A 25,012-nucleotide genomic window follows, 5' to 3' on the forward strand; every position below is an offset into this window, starting at 1 on the left:
CCTGCACATTTGGCACTGCTCCAGCGCGCATGTTCTAGTTCATGCCTTTTGCCGCTAGGGAAAGACACCTACGGGAAGCGTGGCGCCACATTATACCTGTTGAACAAGATGGCCTCCTCCATCATTTTATTTCAAAGAAGGCAGTTTCGTCGTTTGTCCACGTAATCATTAACATCCATTTATCTATGCTAGGCACGGTGGTGCTGACGAAAAGAAAGCGGATAAAAAGAAAGACGCTTTTTGTACTCATCCAGAGCGGAAAAAGTCGTCATTGTGGATATTTTTATCGTTGATGTTAAGATAGCAGAAGAAGACGAAACAAATGTATCAAATATCTTGCTCAAATTGGCAAACGATGATGATGATGACAGCAGACGAATAGGTCAACCGAGCGCCCTCAACGGCCTATAAGCTAACGAAAGTTGGCGCACGCTGCTCCATAGGACCCCGCCAAATGTGCAGGTCTGTAGTTCAGTAGGTCTTGCTCACACCTAGCATAGTGTTACTTCTGCAACAAAAGCGCCCGTGTGCTGTGCGATCTCAGTGAACGTTAAAGATCCTCATGTGGTCGAAATTATTCCGGAGACCTGCACTACGGCACCTCTTTTATTGCGAAAGCAATACTACGCTCATGAACGGCCTTTCGCGCAGTGGCGGCCGGTAGCCACGCGTGACATTTAGAATGACCTCTGACGTCATGCCATACCTAGTGACGTCATAGCGCGACGTCATACCAGGGTGAGAGATGGGCTACCAAGTCGAGTCGTCGCGCAGCGGCGGCCGGTAGCCACGCGTGACCTGTAGACGCGGTGCACTGCGTTCCTTCAGTTGGAGGCGCTGCGCTTTTACTTTCGCGATCTACCAGGCTCAACCAAAGCTAAGCCCCCGCCAATTTTTCTCTCTCTTTCACTCCCTCCATTATCCCATCTCTGCGGCATGGTTCGGGTGTCCCCGGAGATATGAGACAGTTAGTGCGCCATTTCCTTTCCTGAAGAACACAAAAACAAAAAACCGAACCAACCGTGTGTTTGGGACCCCCGCTCAATTGAGCACAACAACTGGAAGCAAATGTTTCTCGTTCTCGGCGACAGTACACGCGTTTCGCACGTGCAAGAGGTGCGCGTTCCATCAGGCGTTTATGGAACGCTAAATCAGTTTACCCGCGTTCACGGCAGACGACATACGCACGCTGTTGTTTTCCTTCAGTTAAGAAACACGGGCTGCTACCGAAAATATAAGAAACTCGGAAAATGGAGAAAGTATAACACAAACTGCGAAAGCGCTTTTGCGGCACCGATAGCGTCTCGACGTCGATGTGTCAGATCAAGACGTTCATGCAATGTGCAGAGTACTCTTTGGCTGAAATAAAACGGTACTAGGTTAAAGAAAAACTGCAGAGCACAATATGCTTTCAATTTTTGTAGAATAGATATGGTAAGCCAACAATGTCACCAAGAATGATCAACACGCCAGCATTTAGAGGACGCTGATTGTCTCTACTGAGAGCGACATGATTGCTTGTGACGTTGCCACCCGTTTCGTTGAACCTAACATGCGTCCAAACGTTCGACCTAAGAAAGTGCATTAGAGAACGTTCCTGGTTAATTTTAAGGCGGAAGCCTCGTTGTAAGCACTAAGCAGTTGTCGACAGAAACGTCACGCTTTTCAATTGGTCTGAATGGTCATGACGTCACAGTCAAACGGGGCCAATTGTGCAACCAATTAAAAGGATTGTATAGTGATGCTCCAGGTAAAATAAATAAATAGAACCGGGTAAGAAATCCATCGCACCAGGGTCTCCGGAGTGCGAGCACGCTAACCACTCCGCCATGCCAGCTCGATGGTTTGGAATGAACAAAAAGGCGCGTCTAGTGAATACGGTGTCTTCGTTCACTCCCATCTTCCTACTTTCCCTTAGTGCGAGGTTCAGGTGTTCACCGAGATGTGCGAGGCAGATACATTTCCTTTCCTCAAAAAACAATTTACCGTCGAGCAAGGCGTAGAGCCGAACGGGCGATGACGTTCTGTGGACTCCCTGGCAGCGTTGCAAGACGCTGTCGTGTTCCACGCTTAAGACGGGAAGCTTAACATCTTAACCAAGCATCAGTGACACAAGCAGCAACACTGCGCTTAAGGCTTTCGCCTCACCGCACTTTAGGTCAACAAAGAGCCTTCCTGAATTTTTATGAGGGACTTTAGGGGAACGAGGACCACTGGGCGGTCTGTTACAGCCGGCGTCATCGCTTCGGCAGACGCGGTTGTTGCGACGTGCGTCTCTTTCACACACCTTTCAACTCTCCTCTGACTGCACGTGACAGCGACTGAGGCTCAGCTCGAGCCAGTGGGCAGGCCCGTGCACTTTTTTTTTTTTTCATCCTTCCTTAAGTTTCAACAACAAACTGTCTGGTAAAATGTAAGAGAAAAAGAGTCCTGGAAAATTGCTTACCGTCGACACTAGAAGGTTTTGTCGAGGAGTGGTACGTATCCACGTTTGCCTTTAAGGGGAGCACGTCCACCTTTCGTTCAGATTCGTATCTGCCGCTACACTCGGACACACAGCACTTTCCCATAATGACGCTGTTTTCCCCTCCTGTTTACCTCTGCGACACCACACACCGCGCACACTGTGAGGCCAAATAATGCCTGGAGTGACTCTATAATACCGTCGACACTGGAAGATGCTCGTGAGGAATGGCACATATCCATGTTTATCTTGACGAAGGAAAGCACATGGACCTTTCGTCCAGAGACGTAGTCGCCGCTACATTCGGACACGCAACACTTTCCCGCCATGACGGTGTATAATCCCCTTCTGTGCAGCTGGATCGAGGCACCCTACTGTTCACTGTACATACCTCTGCGACACTACACGTGCACGCTGCGAGGCCAAATGCCGCCTAGAGTGACTAAGAAGTGACTAGAGTGAGAAGAAGAGTGCCCACTTGCTAGCGCCACCTAACCTCAGTAGAGATTAGACGCTGTGACGTAGGTGTCATTAAAAAAAAAACGAAAATTTATCTTGAGGAAAGGTTCAATGACAGCCCGCTGTCACGAAAGGCGCGTAAAGTGCAGACACTCCCATAGTGCCCAGCGGCCCAATTAACTACAGCGCATCAAACAGCTGGTGACAAACTTTTGGTTTCGGTTTCAGGCGCGCGCAGTTTGAAAGCTATCATGCGCTGCGGCCTATGTACTCTCGACCACTTAACGCGACCTCTTGCCAAGCTCTTCCCGGCGAATAAAATGTTTTACAATCAAATAGGTGGTGGTTACAACTTTATTGCCACGAAATGGAAGGGATTAGTTGGTGCTGGGGCGAGTCCAGGGTGGCCTCCAGTCGGGTGCGACCTGTTGAGCTCGCGTTGTTTTTCTTCAACTGGCCAAGAGCCTGTCCCATTCCTCCGCTGAGGGAGCTGAAAAAGAGCGTCGTCGGAAGGGGGTTCGCTAGCGCATTCCCATAAAAAATGGTCTTGGGTGGCGTGCGTCCCGTCACAGCAGTGCGGGCATGCAAGGTCATATTCACCGTGTGTAATTAGACAAAATCGGCAAGGGCTAAGAATTGCCGTTGTTTGTAGGCGTCTGAGTGTCGTGGCTTGCACCCGTCCAGGTCGGGGTGAGGGGCAGGATACTTGCATCTTTGCTCGCGATAAAAGTTGGCAATCTGCTTCTGTTTATGCGAAGCATATTACTAGAGCTACACTACAGCCCGTCGAGCGCGGCGGTGGTGACCTTTAGCGTGACCACGTGACACCACGTGACAACATGACGTCACAGCAGAGGAGAGATGGGCTGCCGGCTCGCGCGGTCGGCCGCGGCGGTGGAGGTTCCACATCAGAGGCGCTGCAGCTGACCACGTGACGCTACAGCAGCGGTATAAAGCTGAGCTTGCCTCGCTCTCCGGGCCCTTACGAGGCGGCCAGGTGTTGGGATGCCGCCTAGAAGCAGGGCTGATTTGAACGAGAAGCGAAAGCTTCAGCGTGCCACAGAGACCGATGAAGAGCGGGATGAACGTCAACCAAGGAAAGCCATGTATTGCCAAGCCTAGCCATCAATATGCTTCGCATCTGACTAGGCTTAACCTTAGCTAAGCCTCAGCCATTTTTTTGAGCTTTTCATGCCGTACCTTTTTTCCTGGCAGTCTTGACAATTGCGCTCTTGTGCTAACTACACGAAAACGCTCGTTTTCGACACGCTTGCGCACTTTCTTTTTTTTTCCAAATTGACCAGATTTTAACTGACCATCAACAAATATCACACGAAAGAAGTTGTGTATTGTTGGAGGCCATAAAAAAACTCCGCGTCCCCGTAAAACTCAACGCGCAACCATGCGAAACCAACCGCTAGGCAAAGCGCGCAGACGACCGTCTCCTGCTGGCGCTACCCGCGCGCGCTCATGCGCGTGCCAACGCTGGTGGCGCCACTAAACGGAAGGGCGAGAAACTAATCCGTTACGCAGTTCTTGGGACCACATTTCGCCAAATGCCCGCTCTAGGTCAAATTTCAGGCGCTTCCGACACCGATCGAGTTCCGAGCGCGCTCCACATGCAACGCTGCTATACACTTTCCTGATTGACGGGTTGGCCTGTGTAATACCGGATAGCGCTGCATCCTCAAGTAGTTTGCACAAATGGTGCAAAAACAAATGGGTTTGCAATCAAGAAAAACGAAACAAAAGCTGTGAAAAGTTCCTCGGGTGTACTGCACCTAGGTTCCATCACAAACGCTCGCGAAATGCCATTCTACTTTCCCGGGCACGTGGGCGCTGCGTTTGTTTACTGCGTACTGCCTACCTAAGTAATTTGCGATTCGCTGATGGCATTGCCTTGCTAAGTCACTCAGGAGATAGACTGCAAAGCATGATCGGTGAGTTAGGAAGATCAGAACGGCGGGTCTAAAAGTTAGCATGCAGAAAAACAAAGTAAGGTTGAACACTATCGCAAGGGGACAGCAGTTCACAATTGGTTGCGAGGTGCTGGAAGTAGTGAGGGGATGCGTCTACCTAGGGCAGGTTGTGGTCGCGGATCCGAATCATGAGAGGGAAATAACGAAGAATAGGTGGAGCGCATATGGCAGGTTCTCTCAGATCATGAATGGCAGTTTACCAATATCCCTCAGGAGAAAAGTATACAACAGCTGTATCCTACCAGTACTCACCTATGGGGCAGAAACGTGGAGGCTAGCAAAGAGGGTTCAGCTTAAGTTAAGGACAACGCAGCGAGCTATGAAAAGAAAATGATTGCTGTAACGTTAAGAGATCGGAGCGGACGGAGTGGATGAGGGAACAAACGCGGGTTAATGACATCCTAGTCGAAATCAAGAGGAAGAAATGGGCTTGGGCAGGGCATGTAATGCGAAGGCAAGATAACCGCTGGTCCTTAAGGGTAACGGAGGGAATTCCAAGAGAAGGCAAGCGTAGCAGGGGGCGGCAGAAAGTTAGGTGGGTGGAGGAGATTAAGAAGTTTGCGGGGATACGATGGCCGCAACTGGCCAAGGACAGGGTTAATTGGAGAGGCTTGGGAGAAGCCTTTGCCCTGCAGTGGGAGCAGTCAGGCTGATGATGAAGAACACCCATTGACTCAACATTCCTAGCTGGAGCCGTATTGAGACAATACTTGCCCGCATCCCTCTCTGATGAGGCGATGACTGACTTTATGGGTTACTAGCATTAATATTTTAAGTGCGGAAGCATTTGGTAAACTCACGCCTGCGAAAAAATTTAAGGAGTCCATTGGAAATATTCAGTCATAACGGAGAAAAATTAAGAATAAAGAAATAATGAAGAAAAGGAAGATCTTATGAACAAATTTTTCTTTTGAAGCTTTTTTTTTTTCAACTTTATGACACGCAGTGTGTTCTGTTTTGCAGAAGATTTGAGCTGGAATTTGGCTTTCTGCTCGTCGTTGATATCTTTTATTTTTGCATATATACCTTCTCCAGGTGGCAACAGACCTGAGGCTATGGACGCGCAAGTCCGTCGCCACACTGATTGACCTCATCAAGAATTTCGTCGAGATCGCTTGCTCAAGGGCCGAAAGGTGGGGCTTTTTGCAGACGACTCCAATGAATTGTGTCTGATGGGCGCTGGCACATCCAAATACCTCTTACACTTGTGCCTGTGTGCCTTGCATTGAGAAGGAGGGGGGCATAAGGTGAGAAGGGAATTGCGCCGTTCATGCCATGTTTACAACGTTTCGGAGGTTGCAGACATGTGCAGTTGTTCCTCTCGGAAACGAACCGCAGTGATAGATCGGAGGTGATGGTAGTCTGCAGAACGTGAATAGCAAGAAAAGCTGCTTGCAACACAGATGCGTCAAATTTTGAGGAAAGGAAATCTCAGTCTCGTGGGAAACGGGCCTCAACCGCGCCACAAGGGAAGAGATGAGAGAGGTACTTGCTGCAGTTGCTCAGTGGTTAGAGTGCTCGATTACTGAGCCGAAAAACCGGGTTCTAACCTGGCCACGGTGGCTGCGTTTCGATGGAGGAGAAACGCTAAACACGGCCGTGTGCTGTGCGAGCCTCCTCTATTCTTTCTCTCTTTCTTCTTTCACTCCCACCTTCCTCCCTTCTCTCAGGGCGCCCTGGAGACGTCCGCCGAGAAGACCAATGAAGGAGGGAGTGAAAGAAGGCAGAGAGAAAGAGGGCGTCGTGGCGGAGGGTTCTGGAATAATTTCGACTCCGTGGGCTTGTTTAACATGCATTGGCATCGTGCAGCACACGGGTGTCTTATACGTTTCGCATTAATGGTATTATAAGCATATTTCGTGCGTATTATACATGCGTAGAAAATAGCGTCTGTAAAAAAAGAAAAAAAATCGAGGTTTTTTATTGCGGTGGGACTTTTCCTCAGCTCTACTAGAGATTTATTCTGCCACCCTGATCACACGAAACTTCTGACATGTTTCAGCGAAATCGATGTTCTCATGCCGGGCTATACGCATCTCCAGAGGGCACAGCCCATCCGCCTCTCTCACTGGATGCTCAGGTAAGCGGACATTCCGTTTTCGCACAATTCATGGCCTCCTTCCTGTTCGTATCGCGTGCAGAAGTAAAATGTTAGAATATATTGTTGCTAGTTATGTGATCCACTTTCTCTGTTGACACAATGTACTGAATATCAATACGAATTTATAACGAGTTCATGAATTTTCTCATGTACATCACCTGTGCGGACAAACAGATGCTTCTATTTACACCTGTAGTGCACTCCGTAGCACGTACGATATAGAGTGTAAAAATACGAATAATTTTTATTTCTGCACACAGAACTGCATGAATTGCTAACACGCCTGAAACGGCGTTTTTCAATGTATTTATCAAAGCAAGGTTAAAGTGCAATCTGCCGGAGATAAACAAGACTTGCCGATGTCAGTGAGTAATTACTTTCTTATTAAAATCTACTCCACCTTGCGGGATTCCCCCCAAAAATTTGACCAACACAGTTCCCACTTCGAGTTATTGATAAGTTCGCTCTCGCCCTACCATAAGCTTGCCGTCCCGGTTAGCTCTATTGGTAGAGCGACTGCTGTGGTGAAGCGAAGGTCCCGGGTTCGAACACCGGACCAGGGCGAATTTTTCTTTAACTGCGAAGTTTCTGAGAAAGTTATATAGCTTTCCTTTGTGGCCGTATGGCTGCACTCGGGTGGGTGTCAATGAGTAATTACTCCATTATTACAAATCTACTCCACCTTGGGGGATTTCCCTAAAACATTTGACCAAAGGCATTATGAAGTTTGCAAGTGTTAATAAAAGTCCAATTGGTCTTTGCTAAAATTGAGACAGGAGAATTTCGGTATAAGCTATTGCGTCTGAATAGCATTCGAACACTATAATTGTGCAAAAAAAATAGTGAACTGGCATTTTTTATAGTAGCTTATTGAGGAAAAATTATTTAACCCCCCCCCCCCCCCCTTCAGGCTTATCTTTGTTCACATGCGTACTTCACGGCAGCAGAAGCGAAGGTTTAACCTGCAACCTTGTACGAATGAACAATTGATCCGGAGTTGCACGGTGTATTGTTTTCTTTCTTTATTACCAAACGACGAAATGCTCCCTTGCATGCAGAAATTGCGAGAAACAATGCAAAATCCTTCTTCTTCTTTTCCGCCGTTCGCTAAAGAAGGTGGGACGAATCTGCCGGTGACATGCAGAGAGGTCGAATCCGCAGCTTTCAGAAGAGCCGTCTGCCTTTCAGAAGCAGTAGCATATAGTCACATTTCTTGTGCGCGTATTTTCTCACTTTTCTGAGAGAAAAAAATGGCCTGGCTTAGCTTATGGTTAAGCCTAGGATGCGAAGCATACCGCCGGCGGAGGCTGCGCGTCCGCAAGCGAGCGCACGAGTTGAGCCAGAGCTTTCACAGCTCTTGTGACGTCAGCGCCCCTAGCGGAAGGAGCGGGAGTTAGGCCGCCGGTGGATACTGCGCGTCCGCAAGCGAGCGCACGAGTTGAGCCCCAGCTTTCACAGCTGTTGTGACGTCATATCACGTGGTGCGCCGATGTAGGTCAAGTGGTAGCTACGCGGCCGTGCGCGGCGCAGCAAGGAAGAGCTCGGTTGTGCGGCTAGTATGCTTCGCATAAAATAAAAATGAAATGAATTGTTCGCTCCGGAATGCATACTGATAATAGTGTTCATGTGTGCAGCTACGCCTGGTTCCTCAAACAAGATGCGGAGCGATTCCGCGACCTCTCGCAGAGGCTGAACGTGTGCCCTCTCGGAAGGTGAGGTGTGAGGCCTCCTCCACTCGTTTTCTTTTTTTTTTTTTCAGTATATGATTCGGAGGGTCACATCTCCTGCCATGTACTCGTCAAATACATGGCGGCCTCTACAAGTATATTGTGCCACTGAGACATGGACGAAAGTAACGCCATTATTCCGGATCTTTAGCCGTATTACTGCTGTTCGCTACATCGGTTGAAGCTCACACAGGGGAAAGGCAGTGCTGCACAGCTCTAAAATAAATTAAGGGGGCCGTTATGCGTTACATCATCTTTTATCCAGAATTCTGGACTTGTGCAAAACTCACTAATGGTCGACACCTCTTGCATGCTTTTTTGTATTCTCTGCACTAGGCAGCATGGCGAACCGTTCGCCTGCTACATATTAAGCAGCAGCATACGGTGAATATATAGCAAATACAACTCTATATAAAAGGGGAGGATCATACAACTTCTAAATCGAAAAATGCGGTAGTTCGAATGTCCAGCAGAGCGAATGTCGAATGTGCTGAAGGGCTACTGGTGCAGAGGTAGATGCCCTTAGCATTGCATCGACGGCCTATTTAAGCCGATTGCATTAGCGAAGTTATCGGACTCATTTGATTTCTCCTCTTCTCTCCATCTCTCCGTTTGTTTTCACTAAGCGTTTCTTGAAGCGCCGCTTAAGGGGCGCTGAGGGCGCACTGTGTCTAGGGTACGGTGGTCTATAGGGAGCCTACATGTGCCGCTTTGTACAGTCGGGGACAAAAGTCTCCGGACCACGTGTTCCTCAAACAAAGCTCTCCTATCAGACAGCGGCTGGAGACCGCACTTGTGGAGATGAAATAATAAAAATTTCTCTTTTACCTCCACAAGTGTGATCTCCAGCCGCCGGCTAATAGCACAGCTATCGGCTTCGTTAGAGGAACACGTGGTCCGGAGACTTTTGTCCCCGACTGTACATGTAGGCTCCCCAACTGTGTCTCGCTGCTGTCCTTCTATCCGCTTCTCCTCGTTCGTGCTGTTTGGGACATGTATCCTGCAGCAAAAAAAAAAAAAAAGAATTTTGCGACAGCGTATCGGACCGCATGTTCTTTTCCCAGCCTTGCGCTTTGTGCGTGTCTATCGGTTTGCGCTTACCGACGCCATCTTTCACGGGAGTGCTGGCTGATGCAGCATGTTCATGTAGCTTGAAGTTTTCGTTTGAAAGGGGGGCACATAGATTACAACCAATAGCTCTATATTACAATAGTGTCCTTGGAGCAGTGCTAACATAAATTTTTCCTTTCATTAGCGGTGCCCTTGCCGGGAATCCATTTCCAATCGACAAGGAAGCACTGGCGTCAGGTGAGTCCCTATTTCTGCTCGTGCCGGTTTAGTGCCTCTTTCGCGTCGAACACGCTGTTTTGCTGCAAGAAGCAATCTAAAGCCAACAGAACTGAATTGAGAAAGGTGTGCTCATGTGTGGTACTTCAAGCGCCTGATATTTCAATGAGCCTAAGGACATCAATCTCGTGTACTGTGTCTATTCCATACTGTATCTATTATGGCCGCCAAGTGTGGCTGAGCGGTTATGGCGCTCGGCTGTTGACCCGAAAGACGCGGGTTCGATCCCGGCCGCAGCGGTCGAATTTCGATGGAGGCGAAATTCTAGAGGCTCGTGTACTGTGCGATGTCAGTGCACGGTAAAAAACTCCAGGTCGTCGAAATTTCCGGAGCCCTTCACTACGGCGCCCCTCATAGCCTGAGTCACTTTGGGACGTTAAATCCCATTAACCTAACCTATCCCATGAGTCAGACACGTAATGGTGTTTGCAGTCATACTGATCTGTGAAGTCTGAGTGGCACAGTTGTGTATAGGCAAACGCTACAGAATCGATTTGCTGTGCGCGAATGACACATATGAATATCGACGTGATGATGAGGGCTATAACTGAACAAGATGCCGCATCGCGCTCGTCGGCTCAGACATGTTGTTGTCGGTGGAGAAGAGAAAAGAGAAACAGAGATGCAGGCATCTCAGACAAGAATTTTGGCTGGATATATTGTGTAGTAGGAATTAAGCAGGGTAATTAAATATAACGGATGAAGGAACAAGAAGGGTAACAGGACGCACGCGATGCTTTCCCAGAGGGAAGCGCGTAGTGTGGTCGAAATCTATCGCGCAGTCTCGAGCAGGGCAAGCAAAACCTTTAGCCGGGAAATTCTCTGGCCCTAGCGCATGCCCAGGTTAAGCCCCCACAGATACTGCGCCCGTTTCAGCGTTGCTAAAGAATACCGAAGACTTTCCAAAAAAAGACAAATCCACAACTTCCGGAAGTCAGAACCTCCTGTAGAATGTAATGACTCTTCCGATGCAGATCTGCAGTTTGACGGCGTGATCCAGAACAGCATCACGGCTGTAAGCGACCGGGACTTTGTCGGTGGGTAAGACTGGGGCTCGCAAGAAGGCTCAGTTCTAAAGCCGTGCTTTCTCCTGTCCTGGGTTGGTGCAGCTGAGTTCCTGTTCGTCTGCTCGCTCACCGCTGTTCACCTCAGCAAGCTGGCTGAAGACCTGATCCTCTACTCCTCGGCGGAGTTCGGATACATCACCATTGACGACGCCTACAGGTGACTATATAGCGCACGTGTGCACATATGAAAACCTCAACATAAGCGCTGCCCTGCCCGCATCTCGTCTTAGGGTCTTGAGGTCGCCCCATGAATTCTGTCATGCATAATCTAGGTCATGGTGATGGTGAGATTTGATTTTGAATGGGATATGATTAATTTTTAATAAACCGAGATGGCTTCGTTTTTAGAAAGCGCCATGGCTTACGAGAACAGCCTCGAATTAGAAGCCTAATTTTGATCAGAAATTACACAAAGTGTTGTTTAGTCTTTCTTTTTCTTATGCACGCGTATACCTCCGTTAGACTGAAGGGATACATTTAAACAAGCGTACGCTTACACTTCTGTTATCGCTGAGACGCTCAAAGGTGCCTTAAATGGCATGCGTCAAGACTGCCTCTGTCATTGTTGCTTGGTTCTCGGCACTTCATGCTAGAGGCTGCAGTGCGTCCAGTCTGAACAAGAGAAAAGGAAAGATCTTTACTGAGGAGAGCTGTGAGGAGCAAAAAGCCACAGGACGAGGGAGGAAGGGGGCAGAAAAAAATGAGACTAACCACTAAAGACAAATACATGGCCGCGATAGTGAGAGCAGGGATGGTTCGGACTGCAAAAATAACACATCTTGAAAGCTTATGAGTAATCAAGGGTCATGAAAATATGAGAGACAAAAAGTGCGAGCTTGTTCCTGCTTCATAGGGCAGGACAGAGTATACAGTACAACCAGCTGTGTTTCAGATCCTAGGCTAACCTTCTCCATTACTTCTGTACCTGCCGGCCATTGCAGTGAAATATCGATCTGGACCATTTCTGGCGCGTCAGTTTTTTTATAAACGCGCCGCCTTCAGGCGAAGTCGACAGTAGTCTCTGGTTGACAACGAAGCAACACATGCGCTGCTCTCTGCTCTGCTCCATACGCTTTTTTTCTCTCTCTCTCTCTGCCGTACTTTTCACTACCCGCCCCTCGGACTCGCTCTCTGCTCTTGCTGTGCAAGGGAGCCGGCTAACGGCGCTGTTTTATTTCTGAGGCATTGTGCAACGACGGGCTAATATTGTTCAGGACGGCGAGGGTTGGAAAGAACGCTGTAGAAAGCTGGCAAAGTAATTTAGAACTGCTGCATTAGCGTAAAAGGTTGCCCTGGAAGGCTTCTGTCCAAGCGTTCACTTCAAGCACATAACAGGGATAGCTGTCTGGCACACTCACGATTTAATGTCTTACCAAGATTTAATGTCACCGGCATAACGGTGACGATATCATCCCACCCCACACCCTGTCATATTAACAGACCATATAGAGCCCTCCCAAATCAACATACCAAACAATTCTGGAGAAAATAATTTTTTCAGCGGGAAACCTTTTATGAACGCAATTTTTTCATATAACGTAAGATAACGTAAGATAACGTAAGGTCACCCGACGGCAATCTTGAATTTTTTTTTCCTTATTAACGTTTTTTCTATCCTCAAAAACGTTCTCCATTGGTTTTTTTATGGGAGAGATCTTATCTGTTCGATGCGATCAATGGAAACGCTTTAGAGGAAAGATTTTTGCTACATATCAGACGAATGAGCCATTACCTTCAATATTTTAGTTGAAGTGTCATACAGTTTTCCACTTTGCAAAATTTTTGCCCGAAATTGTTGGACATGTCATTGCATCTATCGACCGAGCACGCGGCGCACGTGTTGTCAGGCGCGTACCTCAAGGTACAAGATTTGTGTGAACGTTGTGCTCAACGAGAATGAGTAAATAACTCTACTTCTGACGCGTAATGCCGGAGTAATGTGAACAGCTGGCAGTGTTCATGTTTCCTTCACCTGCATGGGTGCATGGGCCGAACATGCTTTTTTTGAATGTGAAGTGTGCAAAGCCTACCGGACGGCCGACGTATTCTCGCTTTCGTCCTCTGTCGCCATTTTCCAGCACCGGCAGTAGCCTGATGCCCCAGAAGAAGAACCCCGATGGGCTGGAACTCATCCGCGGGAAAACCGGGAGGATTTCCGGAGATGTCAGATTTGTCCCTTGATTCTCTTTTAATCACCATCGCATCATTCACTTAATGACTGTTTTGTTCAGTGGTGTGTTTCGGAGTGCCGTTGAAACTCGCGAGAGCAGTGAAAACTCTCCAGATGTCGTTGGCATGCGTCGTAGTCGCAAAATATGTGGTACTTGAAGTTCAGAAATGGAACTAGGACTGCAAGAAAATAGAGTGAAATGTCTTTCCTCGCTCTTTATTTACGGTGATTTATTCGAGACGCACTGACAGAAAAGTTTTGATGACGCACAAGCAAATGGAAGCTGATAGACTTTTTCATAAACAGGTGGACGGGTGCCGCCATTTTGGACACTGGACTGCGCTCGTAGTACAGGAAGATTGGTTTATTTTGGTTTATTAGGGTTTAACGTCCCAAACCGACTTAGGCTATGAGGGACCCCGTAGTGAAAGGCTCCGGAAATTTCGACCACCTGGGGTTCTTTAACGTGCACTGACATCGCAAAGTACAAGGCCTTTTAGAATTTCACCTCCATCGAAATTCGGCCGCCGCGGCCGGGATCGAACCCGCATCTTTCGGCTCAGCAGCCGAGCGCCGTAACCACTGAGCCACCGCGGCGGCAGTACAGGAAGAGATGAGGATTAAGCTCCCCCACGATCTCCCCACAGTCCAGAAAACCAGTTTTTTCGGGGATGGTGAAAAGGTCTATAGTGGTGGAATTAAATAATGTTCTGGTATAGCCCAAATACCCAGCACTCAAATAGAAGCACACTGCGACACCCCATGGCCGCTCAAGGTGAAACTGCTGTTTGCCCCACGAGTATGCAGATAAGTGCAGCAGATTGCGCTGTGCAAATATCTTCCTATCTGACTAGCTGTAAACGCGAAGAAGAAGAGAGAAGCTGCAAGAATAATAAGGACAAGAGAAAAAAAAAAAGAGCTGTCTAGACTGCTACCATTTGCGCCCAGCGATACAAAGTGATTTCTCTCTGTGGGCTTTTTTTCATAGCGAGAGCAGTGTGTGAGACTGGTGGGAACGGCATTGGCGTTGTAGGATGTCGTGACCGCAAACTCCCGCGACAAAAACGATAAAAAGTAAATGACGCCAGGCATTCCCCATATGCCGGACTTAGAAGTGACAAGGAAGGCTTTACAGCATCCCACACATAGCCTTTGCCAGTGCGCCCATTCCCGCGTTCACCCAGACTCACCATCATCAGCCTAACTGCGTCCACTACAGGGCAAAGCCTCCTCTCCCGTATCCCTCCAATTAACCCTGTCCTGTGCCAGCTACGACCGCCTTATCCCCTCAGACTTTCTCATCTGATCCGCCCACCTGACTCTCTTTCTCGGCCCCGCTGTGTTTGTCTTCACTTGGAACCCGTTCCATTACTCAGGGGACCATCGGTTATCATACCCTGCCCATGCCATTCCTAATCGTTACCAAAGCAGAGGTGCAGAGGTTACTATGTGTCCACCTGGCTTATATAATGCCGCGCTCCCAGGAGCACCCACTCTCCTCCCCTAAAGCCATTTGTGGCTCGAACAGCAGGTGGCCAGCATTTTCTTTGAGCAGCCGGTGAAAGCGGGAGTTTTCGGTTTCTACATACTACGACTCCGAATGCGATGCCATTGAACTGTGCCTTTCTGTTATTTCCTTTCAATGATGCGCAAAGCCCTCGTGATCATAAATCGCCACATGGAAAGCGCCTACGCCTGGTAAACGATTTATAATTAAAATTATTCTCTCATGCTGTTTCGGTTTCGACTGCCGAAACCTCCCTACCTCTTGCTTCAAAGCAAGTACAATCTTTGAAGCGAAGTTAAAAGCCGGTGCGCACGTGTTTATAATATCACGTGTGTTTCCGCGAGTAATGATAGTTGATGTCCAGCTTTCGTCGTGTCGTTTTTCCTAGTTCTTGGTCCATGTTCTATCACCCTATAGTAGGGTACAAATTAAGCCTGCAGCGAACAGCACGCAGATTTCCTCCGTGACAAAAATTAGTCCGCTTTTAAAGTTTTTCTTCTTTCCTAAACAAAGAGCTATCCACAAAGGAAATTATAAACTCAAGAATTTCGATGCCTCTGGCTTATTTGATATAGTCAATCATCAAACAGCTGATCTCGTTTATTGCTGCGGTTGGTTAGTGGCGTACTAAAGGATGCAGCGGAGCATGGCTCATTGTTTACCAACTGACTTTGTTGTTTACCAACAGTTCTGTGTCACTATAGCAATTATGCATTATGCGTTATTAAAGATTTTATCCATTCGTTGTCATTCTGGCTCTTGAGGCAACTCTGGGGGAAGAGTTGGAATGAATTAAAAACGAAGTAGCTACTATACCTCAGCTTTTTAAAGAACCACGTGACCTGAAGTCAAATTTGACGTCATAACATCTGTTCGGACATGGAAATCGATGCTGATATAGCATGAAACGAAGAATTAAATCGTAAATCATTTACCGGGCCTAGGTAGTTTAGTTTTTACGTATCAAAGTATACTAATATCTTAAGCAGCATTGCAAAGCCGAAAAAACGCAACCGAAAATGTGGCCTGTACCCCTTGAAACCTAAGGAAAGTCCCTCATACAACTGTCGTCATAGAAAATGAGGGCTAAGAAGAGTACTTGCAAAGAAAACTAATAAAAATTGCTTGTCCAGCCTTACAGTTTTAGCTCTGCATGACTAGTGAGTATAAACGTGCCCTAACCTTAATTAACTTTACGCTCAAAATCGCGTGCGTGGCAGGCGTAGTAGTCAGTCGAGGAATTTCTTTCTCTTCACCCCGCAGCTGGTCGGCTTTCTCATGGTTCTGAAAGGCCTTCCGAGCACCTACAACAAGGACATACAGGTACTTGCGACTATGCCGTCATGGCTTATGCATACTAAGTCGAGCTCAGATGCCAACTCTTGATTGGCAGGCGCGCCTCGCGAGACATCTCTAGCTGTGACATCGAACCTCTTAGAACAAAGGCGTGAAACAGGTACTGCCTGTAAATAGTTACATGACCCGTATTCAAAAAGACCTTACAACGTTGCCAAGCTTTTTGATTTAATCTGCCGGCGATTTTTTAATTGTTGATTATAATTATCCTCGCTCGAGTGGCTACCAACCATGCAGCGCCCTCCACATATTCGAAATTCTGTGATTTTGGCCCCTGTCGGACAAATGGTTCTGATGTAATTTTTGGCAATGAAACGAAAGAAACGTGAAATGATGTTGGACGAAATGTCATCTGGTTTGATGAAGCGTTCTTACGGGGCGAAGTTTTGGTCACTGAGCAAGTCGAAGGAAAATGAACTTCATGTTTCGGATGTCACACAACTCCACTGTTTTCAGCCAGACTGCCACAGGAAAACCTGGTTTATGCAGCTTGAAGCATCACATGTGATCAAGGTTGCCTTATTTATCTCCTCTTCATTGTATCGAACTTCGTTTCGTCTGCCAGACTTGAATTTTCCCGGTATGCTCTATAATATTCTTCGCAGCGATTGCCAATAGGTTTATAATGGGGAAATTGGAACATTTATCAGTGCATAAAATACTAAACCACGTTAGCAGGCACTATGCAACAAAAAATGTGATCACGGAACATGTGCAGACAAACCGATCACAGGACAAGCTTGGATGAGGCAACGATTGTAGTGTCACAGATCAAGCGACCGTGGTAGTGTATAGGAAGGAATTCTCTCGCATGACTACGTCTATAGAGTCTTCAAACATCCAGACGACGCCCGAGACATTAGGCAGGACTCAAGGCACACCTCAGGTCTATGCTAAACGTTTTTAATTGGACCGGAAGGCTATCGGATTAGCTCTTTCCGCAGATGTCTTATTGCGAACACGGGTTCCATATGGAATCCGAAACGTAGAATTTGTTTGTCCTTGACTTGCTCAGAGACTCAAACGTCCCCGTGTAAGTTAAGAAGCAGGATTATTAATGTATCGATAAGAAAAAAAACTCGTACGACCCAAATTTCTTGCATTCCCAGGAAATGCATATTTTTTATGATTTTGGACTGTAAAGATAAAAATGAATTCATTATAAATAGACGGAGAATGCATCATGACTTGCAGTGTTCCTTTCAAGCGATAAAGGCGCACGTCTCGCCCGTTCGAAACTCCCCGCGTACTCAATAGCGATATTCAGTCATGTTAAAAAAAAAAAAAACTGACGTCATCTATTAGCGTATTTCCTAAACAAATCTCCATGGTAATTCGGTACACTGCTACATGGGAATTAGCTGGCTTAGCTAAGGCTAGCATGCAGGATCCGCGAATGGTGGAGTACACGCGTTGCTTGCCCTTTTACAGATTATCCCGTGAGCACAAGCCGCAGCTCAAACGCATTCACGGTTACATCGTTTTTTTTTTCTTTTTGCTCCATTATCCCATGAAAGGAGGACAAAGAAGCCATATTCGATGCCTACGATACATTGGCGGCGGCACTAGAGATAGCAGCTGGCAACGTGGAAACTATGAAGGTAAGGAAAGCAAAAATAACTTGCTCACGCAATCCCTCTCGTGATTAAACGAGCGATGTGTAATTACTGACAAGCTTTGATTTCCCCCTCCAGGTGAAGAAGGCTGGCTGCGAGGCTGCGCTGAGCCCCGACATGCTGGCGACCGATGTGGCCTATTACCTTGTCCGCAAAGGGGTGAGACGCAGCGAAGCTGATCCAATCATAGAGAGCGAATGATTGCACACATTATACATTCATGCTATACCGCAGTCATGTTGCAATAGCTCCAGAGTGTTGCAGCAAACTTGCTCTGACCTGCTCTGTGCGGCAAGGCAGAACGGATCAGAAGCATCTTGCGCATAAGTTAATATGATCTGGGTTGCACCACCTCGGATCTCGCGGAAGAATCATTAAAAGCTGCCCCTGGAGCATTGCCTTCTTAACATCTGTGAGAGGCATTATGAAAGCGCGGCATGTTCGTCGTGTTGCGCCGTCTCCCTTCATCTCGTTGTGCCCGTCTTTATTGCGTTTTGTTTGGCAGTCTTGCCTGCTGCTTTTCTGTTTTTTTTTTGCGCTTTTAATCCTTCGAGTAGCTGCACCATATTGCCGCAGGTCAACCTTTCGAACAAGCAGCGCGAAAAAACACAGACTGAAGAAAAGACAACACATGACGAGCGCAGGTCAACCGCTTGACCACGGTACCCATGTCACAGTGCATATACAGCAACCTATTCCAGCGTCACCAAAGTTTTAACTCGAAAACCAGTTGGCGTATACTTTAACCCACACTAGTCGAAAAGCTATGCGAAAAGGCCTGCGTCGAAGGGTTTAAGCCTAAGTACGAACGCTGTATTGTTTTCCTCGCTGAGCTTGCTTTTTCACGGAAACCAAACCTGTTCCATATTCTCCGCCGAACTACACATCTCAGGATAGTGGGAAGACCGTATGGCTGCCCTAGACATGTTGCACGTTTGACATAAATCTATCTCATAAGTCCTAAGTTCCTTGCAGCACTATGCATGAGAGCTAGAGACCTCCTCAGCCAATCAGAAGAATGCGTTAGACGTGTTCCTGCGCGCCTTGTCTGCTTGTCGCCTGCTCGCGGCGTATGCAAATATAGTTGGAAAATAGAGTGTAAACAGACGCTGTCAACGCACCGAACACTGAAGGAGCATTCGGCAGTTTTAGAAAAGCATATGCACGTCTTCTGAAGCTAAACTCAAGCATTTTGCGGGTTGTTACGCTGTTTGTTACATATGCAAACTGAGGCGTACGATAACTTCAGCTTAGCGGTACCATCTGGCTTTTAGGAGGGAAACAATTTTTGACAATAAACCGACATTCGTCTTTAGGCCTAGGAGCGGCAGAATCGTCGCTAGGAATAAAAAATAAAAGCAAATTTATCACTCATGGTTTTTGCTGTAGGTGATGGTTTATGGTTTATGGTTTATGAGGTTTAACGTCCCAAAGCGACTAAGGCTATGAGAAAAGCCGTAGTGGAGGGCTCCGGAAATTTCGACCACTCGGGGTTCTTTAACGTGCACTGACATCGCACAGTACACGGGCGTCTAGAATTTCTCCTCCAAAGAAATTCCAGCCGCCGCGGCCGGGATCGAAGCCGCGTCTTTTGGGTCAGCAGCCGAGCACCATAGCCACTGAGCCACCGCGGCGGCTTGCTGTAGGTGAGATGAGCCAAAATGAAAGTCAGATGCTCCAATTATGGCCAGTGAACGCACTGAAAAAACCAATAACAACGACTATTCAGTGCGAAGCGAGACGTACGGCTTCGACGCGCGCCGCCATCTTGGAAGCGCTTTTTAAGAGCGTTAGCTCTTATTCATCACGTTTCTCGATTTCTTAGGGTCTGCTACCACCTTCCTTCGGCGTGAAATTTTCTAAGACCGAGGGATTCAAGATGGCGACCCCCATAGTAAATCGATATAGCAACCTAATTGGTGATTAATTGCTGACGTCATTAAAATATCGAATTAATGATTGGTAACGTCAGTGATTTTGTGACGTCATATTAACTAGTCACGTGACTATGTTTAATCGCTTTTAATTCAGTAATTAATGAGGCATCATAAAACAAATTAGACATTTGGATAGGTTCGGACTATCATAGGCTCTGTGCAGACACAATCTGCAGAAACCTAAACATCGACCGTTAAAGTTTTCGAAACAGAGCCGGGCGCGAAGAGGAATTGGGATAGCCACGCCGGGAGCAGGCTGGAAGGACCATCGGTGAGAAACTGCCATTTAAAGCACAGCGTTGAGACCGATCAATATGCGACCGCAGTTATGAAACGTGCCGCCCAAGGAGAGGTTCATCGGTTGCGCCGCGCTCCTATAGAGCGATGGACTGGAGAAGAGCGATATAGTAGAAAAACAGGATGTTTCTAAAACTAAAAAGAGCGGTCTAGAACTACGCAGGTATGAAGTCGCCCTCATATTCTCTACCTCAACTTAGCGTAAAATATAAATACCTTAACAGCTGCCGCCGAATCTCACGTTACACAGTAGTAATCATCCTGTCATTTTTTTTTCTTTTCCTCTGCAGACGCCATTCCGTGACGCGCACCACATTGCCGGAAAGCTGGTGGCGCTGGCCGAGCAGAACAGGGTACCCATGACGGCGCTCTCATGCTCCGATGCAAAGTCTGTATCGTAAGTGTCGTTTCTTGGTATCTATATATGTTGTAGCACACAACGCCTACAAACATATTTGAAAACACACACATGTCTTATAGACAATGCGCTTTATCGATTCCACCCAGTACTCGTCATCGTGAAGTGAAGATGAGATAAGAAAGTCGAATGCTTGTAAATCAGCTCAGGCATAGCAGGCAATGAATAGTTGCTTACAGGAAAGACTGCTTATTCTAATGATTGTCATGATATCCCATGTGTCCGAAGGATAAGTAGATAGATAGTGCCTTTCGATGCTTATCTGCTTATTCAAGAGAGATCGCAAGGGACACAAAGGGTACTCCAACGCTGGCAACGTTTTACACGTCTCAGCGCTTCGCTTTGCGCCAGAAAAGAGCTCTCAGCGTTAACTGGACTGCACACAGTGTCTCGTGCATTGCCTTCAACAAGTGACTCTGGAATGTGCACATACTGCATGTGTAGTGCTAGGCGTCTTTACGTTGTTTTATTTTGTCTTTACTGTTCGTTAAAATAGTGACGCAATGTTTACGCTGCGTAAATCCTTAAACTGAGCAGTGGCTTGGTACACAGAGCGCTAGGGCACAGTGCATCCTGGTGTCTACGATGCCTTACATTACTCTGCTGTAATGTCGTGTTGGAACAACAAGGCGCCCGTGTGCTGTGCGACGTCAATGCATGTTAAAGATCCACAGGTGGTCGAAATTATTCCGGAGACCTCCACTACGGCATCTCTTTCTCTATTCTTTCACTCCCACCTTCCTCAAGGCTTCCCTTCATGCGGCGTACAAACGCTGTTCACACCGCTTGTGCGCCGCGCTTGCATTGAGAAGAGGTTTGAAATTATTCTGGAGTTGAAGAGGCATTGAAATTATTCTGAACTCCTCCATTATGGCACCTCTTTCTCTATTTCTTCTTTCCCTCTTTTCTTCATTCCTTCGCGGCGCGGTTGAGGCGTTCACCGAGAAGTGAAACAGCTAGTACACCCCTTCCGCAAAGCTACTTTTCATCAACAATGACACTATCAGTCATTCAAACCTGTCGCCATCAGCACGGGTGGATCCGACCGGCTCCTTGAGCTACGATTACATAACCTGATAAGACGTCGCCCAGGGGAATAGGTGTACAATTTAACTTCTTACAATGATTTAAGCTATTTTTTTAGAATCAGCTGCGTGTATTCGTGATACGTTGCGCAGTACTCTGTCTTTACCAACCTTTAATGCAATCACGAAAAAACTTAGCACTGCAGTCGATAAATTAAGCAGATTCAGTTGGGAAGTGACACGTGAGACGGCGTCAGGCTGATACCCGCGATATGCCAGCCGGTCTTTAATCTAACAATCGGCTTGTGCTGTGCGGCGGAAGGTGACTACAAGGTTAAGAATGTCGTTGCTCTTTGGTTGGTGAACCTACACATGCAGTGTTCGTTACTGCAGACTTTTCGTTTCCTTCTTACAGCGCTAGCTGTTAATGCGGTGGTTACCGGGCAAAGCGTGTTTGTCGTCGTTGCCGTAGTAGTGGCAAGAGTCCAAAAAGCATCCGTGCAGCCGAGCGTTACCGGAAGGAGGGAGAGGCAGGAGTGTCACCCCACGGGGACGCGGTCACGTGACCACCCCATGCACATAGCCCGTGCTAGCCTTCCCAATACATACAGAACGAAGGTTCCTGGCAAAGGCGTGTTTTTATGTTCGTAGTCGCTTCTCGTCTGCGGAGCCGAGCTTCACCGAGGCAAGGGACCCCGCGCGGGCTGCATATTTCTGCGCGTAATCATTACCGCATGCCAGCTAGCACTGATTTTCTGTACTACCAGCTGCGAAATCTCCATTCACTCTTTTCTTTCTTTTAAGTTCACCTAATTCTTTCATGAAACATCGTTTCATTCATTTGCTAGTGCCAGCTTTTGAGATAGCTGACTCCGCTCATGGAGTAAGCCTTTCCATTTTATGCTCGCGTCCGCGCCAAACAGCAGCAGTACGAGACATTGGGGCAATCTAAAAAGATTGAAAAATAATAAGCCCCTGCCTGCACCACATACGTACAACAGGCTTAAGACAGCACGAGACACACACAGAGAGAGAAATAAGACTAGCAATCGGCCACCGATGGTGTGCATCTACGACCTCCCGCGCATAGAGGGTTCTTGTTGGGTGGCGGATGTGCAGGCGGAGGGCGCTCGCGCATTCCCAGACCACGTGGTAGCGGTTCGGGGGCCCTGCACATAAGGGCAGGAGTGAGGCCGTGGGGTGCCTTAGAATGTAGAAAGAAACAGTGAGGGGCGGATCCTCCCCTCAAGCGGGAAATTTTGTATCGAAAACCCACGCTGAACCTTTTTTTTTTTTTTTGCGGTAAACGTTCGGAGAGCATAGACACACAAATGAGGTTGGAGTTGAGTCCATGATGTTACCGGCTTTTTTTCTACGCCCTCGGGGAGAGCTGAAAAAAAATAAAGGCTGGGAGGTGAAGAGGGGCTTCTAACTACACTTCCATATGGGACTTTCTTAGCGTCCGATATGTACTATTAGCATGTCGCAAACAAAAAATTTCCTGTTCACAACCTGGCCGGTGACAGTGCCATCCATACGCCCGGTGTGGAAATGTAGTTCAGTCAGGATTGGGCAACGGAGGCTTTGCAGTAGACTCCGTTAAGGTGTAAAAAAATACGTTCGGACAAGGGGCATGCACTGACGTGATAGTTTGGCACAATCTTTCCACAGATGTTACTGCAATCTGCTCATGAATGATCCGGCCTGAAAAGAAAAATAAATATGATGGGAAATCGCATACACACAGTCTTAACGTCGTGCAGGTAGTGTCCCGCCCACATTTCCAGCCCCTTGCCAATCCGCACTGGAGACCAGCGCCACCTGTCTTCAATGGCGAGACGGCCTCGCGCTGTCTGTCGAGACCCAGATAGCAACAGGGCGCTGAACGTTCACACGGTTTTCACGCACCCCACATTCCATAAAGGAGAAGGAGAAGTCTGCCAATGCAAACCTGACAGTAAGCAGTGCCACGTGTGTCCCTGCCGGAGTCCCTGACAACCAGTCCCCCAATCCGACAAGCCTCTACGCGATCGGTCATGAATCATGATTCTGGTGGTAGACGACGGGCATGGAGGACGGGTATGGGGGCTATATATGCATGCATGGATCGAAGGTTTTACTGCACATGACATAAACTGCCGTTTTCTAACGGTAGCGACGAGATCTAGGCACTTGCCGAGTGTGAAATCCTTCTGTTACTGGTTCTAATCCCCATCAGTTTCATCTTCAGGCAGGCGTGTAGAACGGCAGGAGAAATAAATTTTTCAAACATCCCCAGTTGGCCCTCTCCTTCGCCAGGCGCGGCCACTCAATCCCAGCAAACTGGGGCGAGCTATAACGATGATCTTGAAAGGACACCTGCATAGGAAACTTTCTTCCAGGTCACCAGCGCTAGCAATGGGTGCTAGAACTGCCCTGTACCCAGTGACGCGCTTCTCTCGGCGCAGCTGTACCAGCGGTATGAAGCGCCAGCCACCTTATTCGCCCGTTGGTGACAGATGTTTTGGTTGGGGATAATGCAGGGCGGATTTAGGGGAAAGGAGGGGATGATTTGTGAGGGGCGGGGGGGGGGGGGGGGGGTGCCGGGAGCGCCTGCCCCCCACCCCCCCCCCTTTCCCGCTGTCCTGGCAGTCAGTCCCGGAGTGTCGACTACGTGTTAGGCGAGTCGCGCTAACAGCAGTGCTATGGATAAAGCGCAACAACGGCACATCGATCGCATGATTGTGATTGCACTTCAAGCTTTTATTTACCTATCTTTAATCACCTGCTAAAATATGCTTTCCCCTAAAGAGCCTCTCCACCCCCCCCTCCCCCATTCCCCGCCAACAAGCATGTCTTTCAATGCCATTTGTTTCTCTCTCGCTAATTTCGCATTAACAAACTGCTAGCCTCACGTCCCTTCAACATCGCAGGGACCTCTTTGATGAAGACCTGGCCGAAGTCTGGAACTACGAGCACTCTGTGGAACAGTACAAGGCAACCGGTGGCACCGCTCGGGAGAGCGTCCAGGCACAGATCGCCTCCCTGAGGGAATGGCTGACATCAGAACACTAGGTTTGACGCTGACATCACAGTGGCACCTGAGGTTAAGCAAGCCCTTCGTGTCCCTCGTAACAGAGCTGCGAAGTTATACTGGGAGCGTCTTCGGCGAGAACCCCTGCTCTTCCAGTGAGCCAGCGCTTAGTATTTGACAGGCATGATCACGCTATCCAATGCGGAATGCCACTCATGTACACCAAGTGAGTATCCAAGATCTGTTTACGAAGGTGGCTAGGGCTGCTAGCATCATCCTCTGGATTGCCTCGTTTTTCAAGTGAATAATTGCGTTGTGGGACACAAAAGGCTGACAAAAAGATGGAAGTGAATCGAATAAATCTATGGCGGCTTCAACAGAAAGAACGTTCAATAGACCTCTCTGTACAGTAGAATTTTTTCTTCCGTTTTCGACAGTCACGGTGACACAATGCCCATTTCAGTGCTCAAGCCTTTAAAAAAAAAAACGCAATTTCTGATGGTGCTGTGGCTTTAAAAACTTTTGGGCA

The 25,012-nt window shown here is 47.8% G+C and overlaps 2 protein-coding genes across 5 annotated transcripts in view; one reads left to right on the forward strand and one right to left on the reverse strand.

The window, feature by feature from the left end:
• LOC149363246 (histone-lysine N-methyltransferase SETD1-like) overlaps positions 1-2,941 on the reverse strand; it is a 58,782-nt gene extending 55,841 nt beyond the window's left edge. For 2 of the 4 annotated variants that reach the window (XM_089573390.1, XM_089573391.1), the window contains exon 1: positions 2,447-2,941. In XM_089573390.1, the coding sequence (XP_089429516.1) occupies positions 2,447-2,570 (124 nt within the window). In that variant the 5' untranslated portion in view covers positions 2,571-2,941. The remainder of the gene's footprint in view (positions 1-2,446) is intronic. The other 2 variants (XM_089573393.1, XM_089573392.1) reach the window with 2 other exon arrangements.
• On the forward strand, positions 764-24,524 carry LOC149363249 (argininosuccinate lyase-like). Its single transcript, XM_089568445.1, has 13 exons — positions 764-4,863; positions 5,938-6,035; positions 6,905-6,982; positions 8,638-8,715; positions 9,986-10,038; positions 11,052-11,114; positions 11,187-11,301; positions 13,223-13,307; positions 16,085-16,144; positions 17,695-17,778; positions 17,872-17,952; positions 20,318-20,424; positions 24,383-24,524. The coding sequence occupies exons 3-13, from the start codon at positions 6,921-6,923 to the stop codon at positions 24,522-24,524; spliced, it is 930 nt and encodes a 309-aa protein (XP_089424571.1). The 5' UTR covers positions 764-4,863; positions 5,938-6,035; positions 6,905-6,920.
• The last annotated feature ends 488 nt before the right edge of the window (positions 24,525-25,012 follow it).

Source organism: Amblyomma mixtum, chromosome 2, assembly GCF_055824585.1.
Source record: "Amblyomma mixtum isolate Tamu chromosome 2, ASM5582458v1, whole genome shotgun sequence".
Taxonomy (NCBI): Eukaryota; Metazoa; Arthropoda; class Arachnida; order Ixodida; family Ixodidae; genus Amblyomma; species Amblyomma mixtum.

Excerpts from the sequence above, each read along its gene's own strand:
- LOC149363249 (XM_089568445.1), top strand. The coding sequence starts at position 6,921 with ATGCCGGGCTATACGCATCTCCAGAGGGCACAGCCCATCCGCCTCTCT. Across the intron at positions 10,039-11,051 it reads CAAGGAAGCACTGGCGTCAG|ATCTGCAGTTTGACGGCGTG; the intron begins GTGAGTCCCTAT and ends CTTCCGATGCAG. Across the intron at positions 17,779-17,871 it reads GCAACGTGGAAACTATGAAG|GTGAAGAAGGCTGGCTGCGA; the intron begins GTAAGGAAAGCA and ends TTCCCCCTCCAG.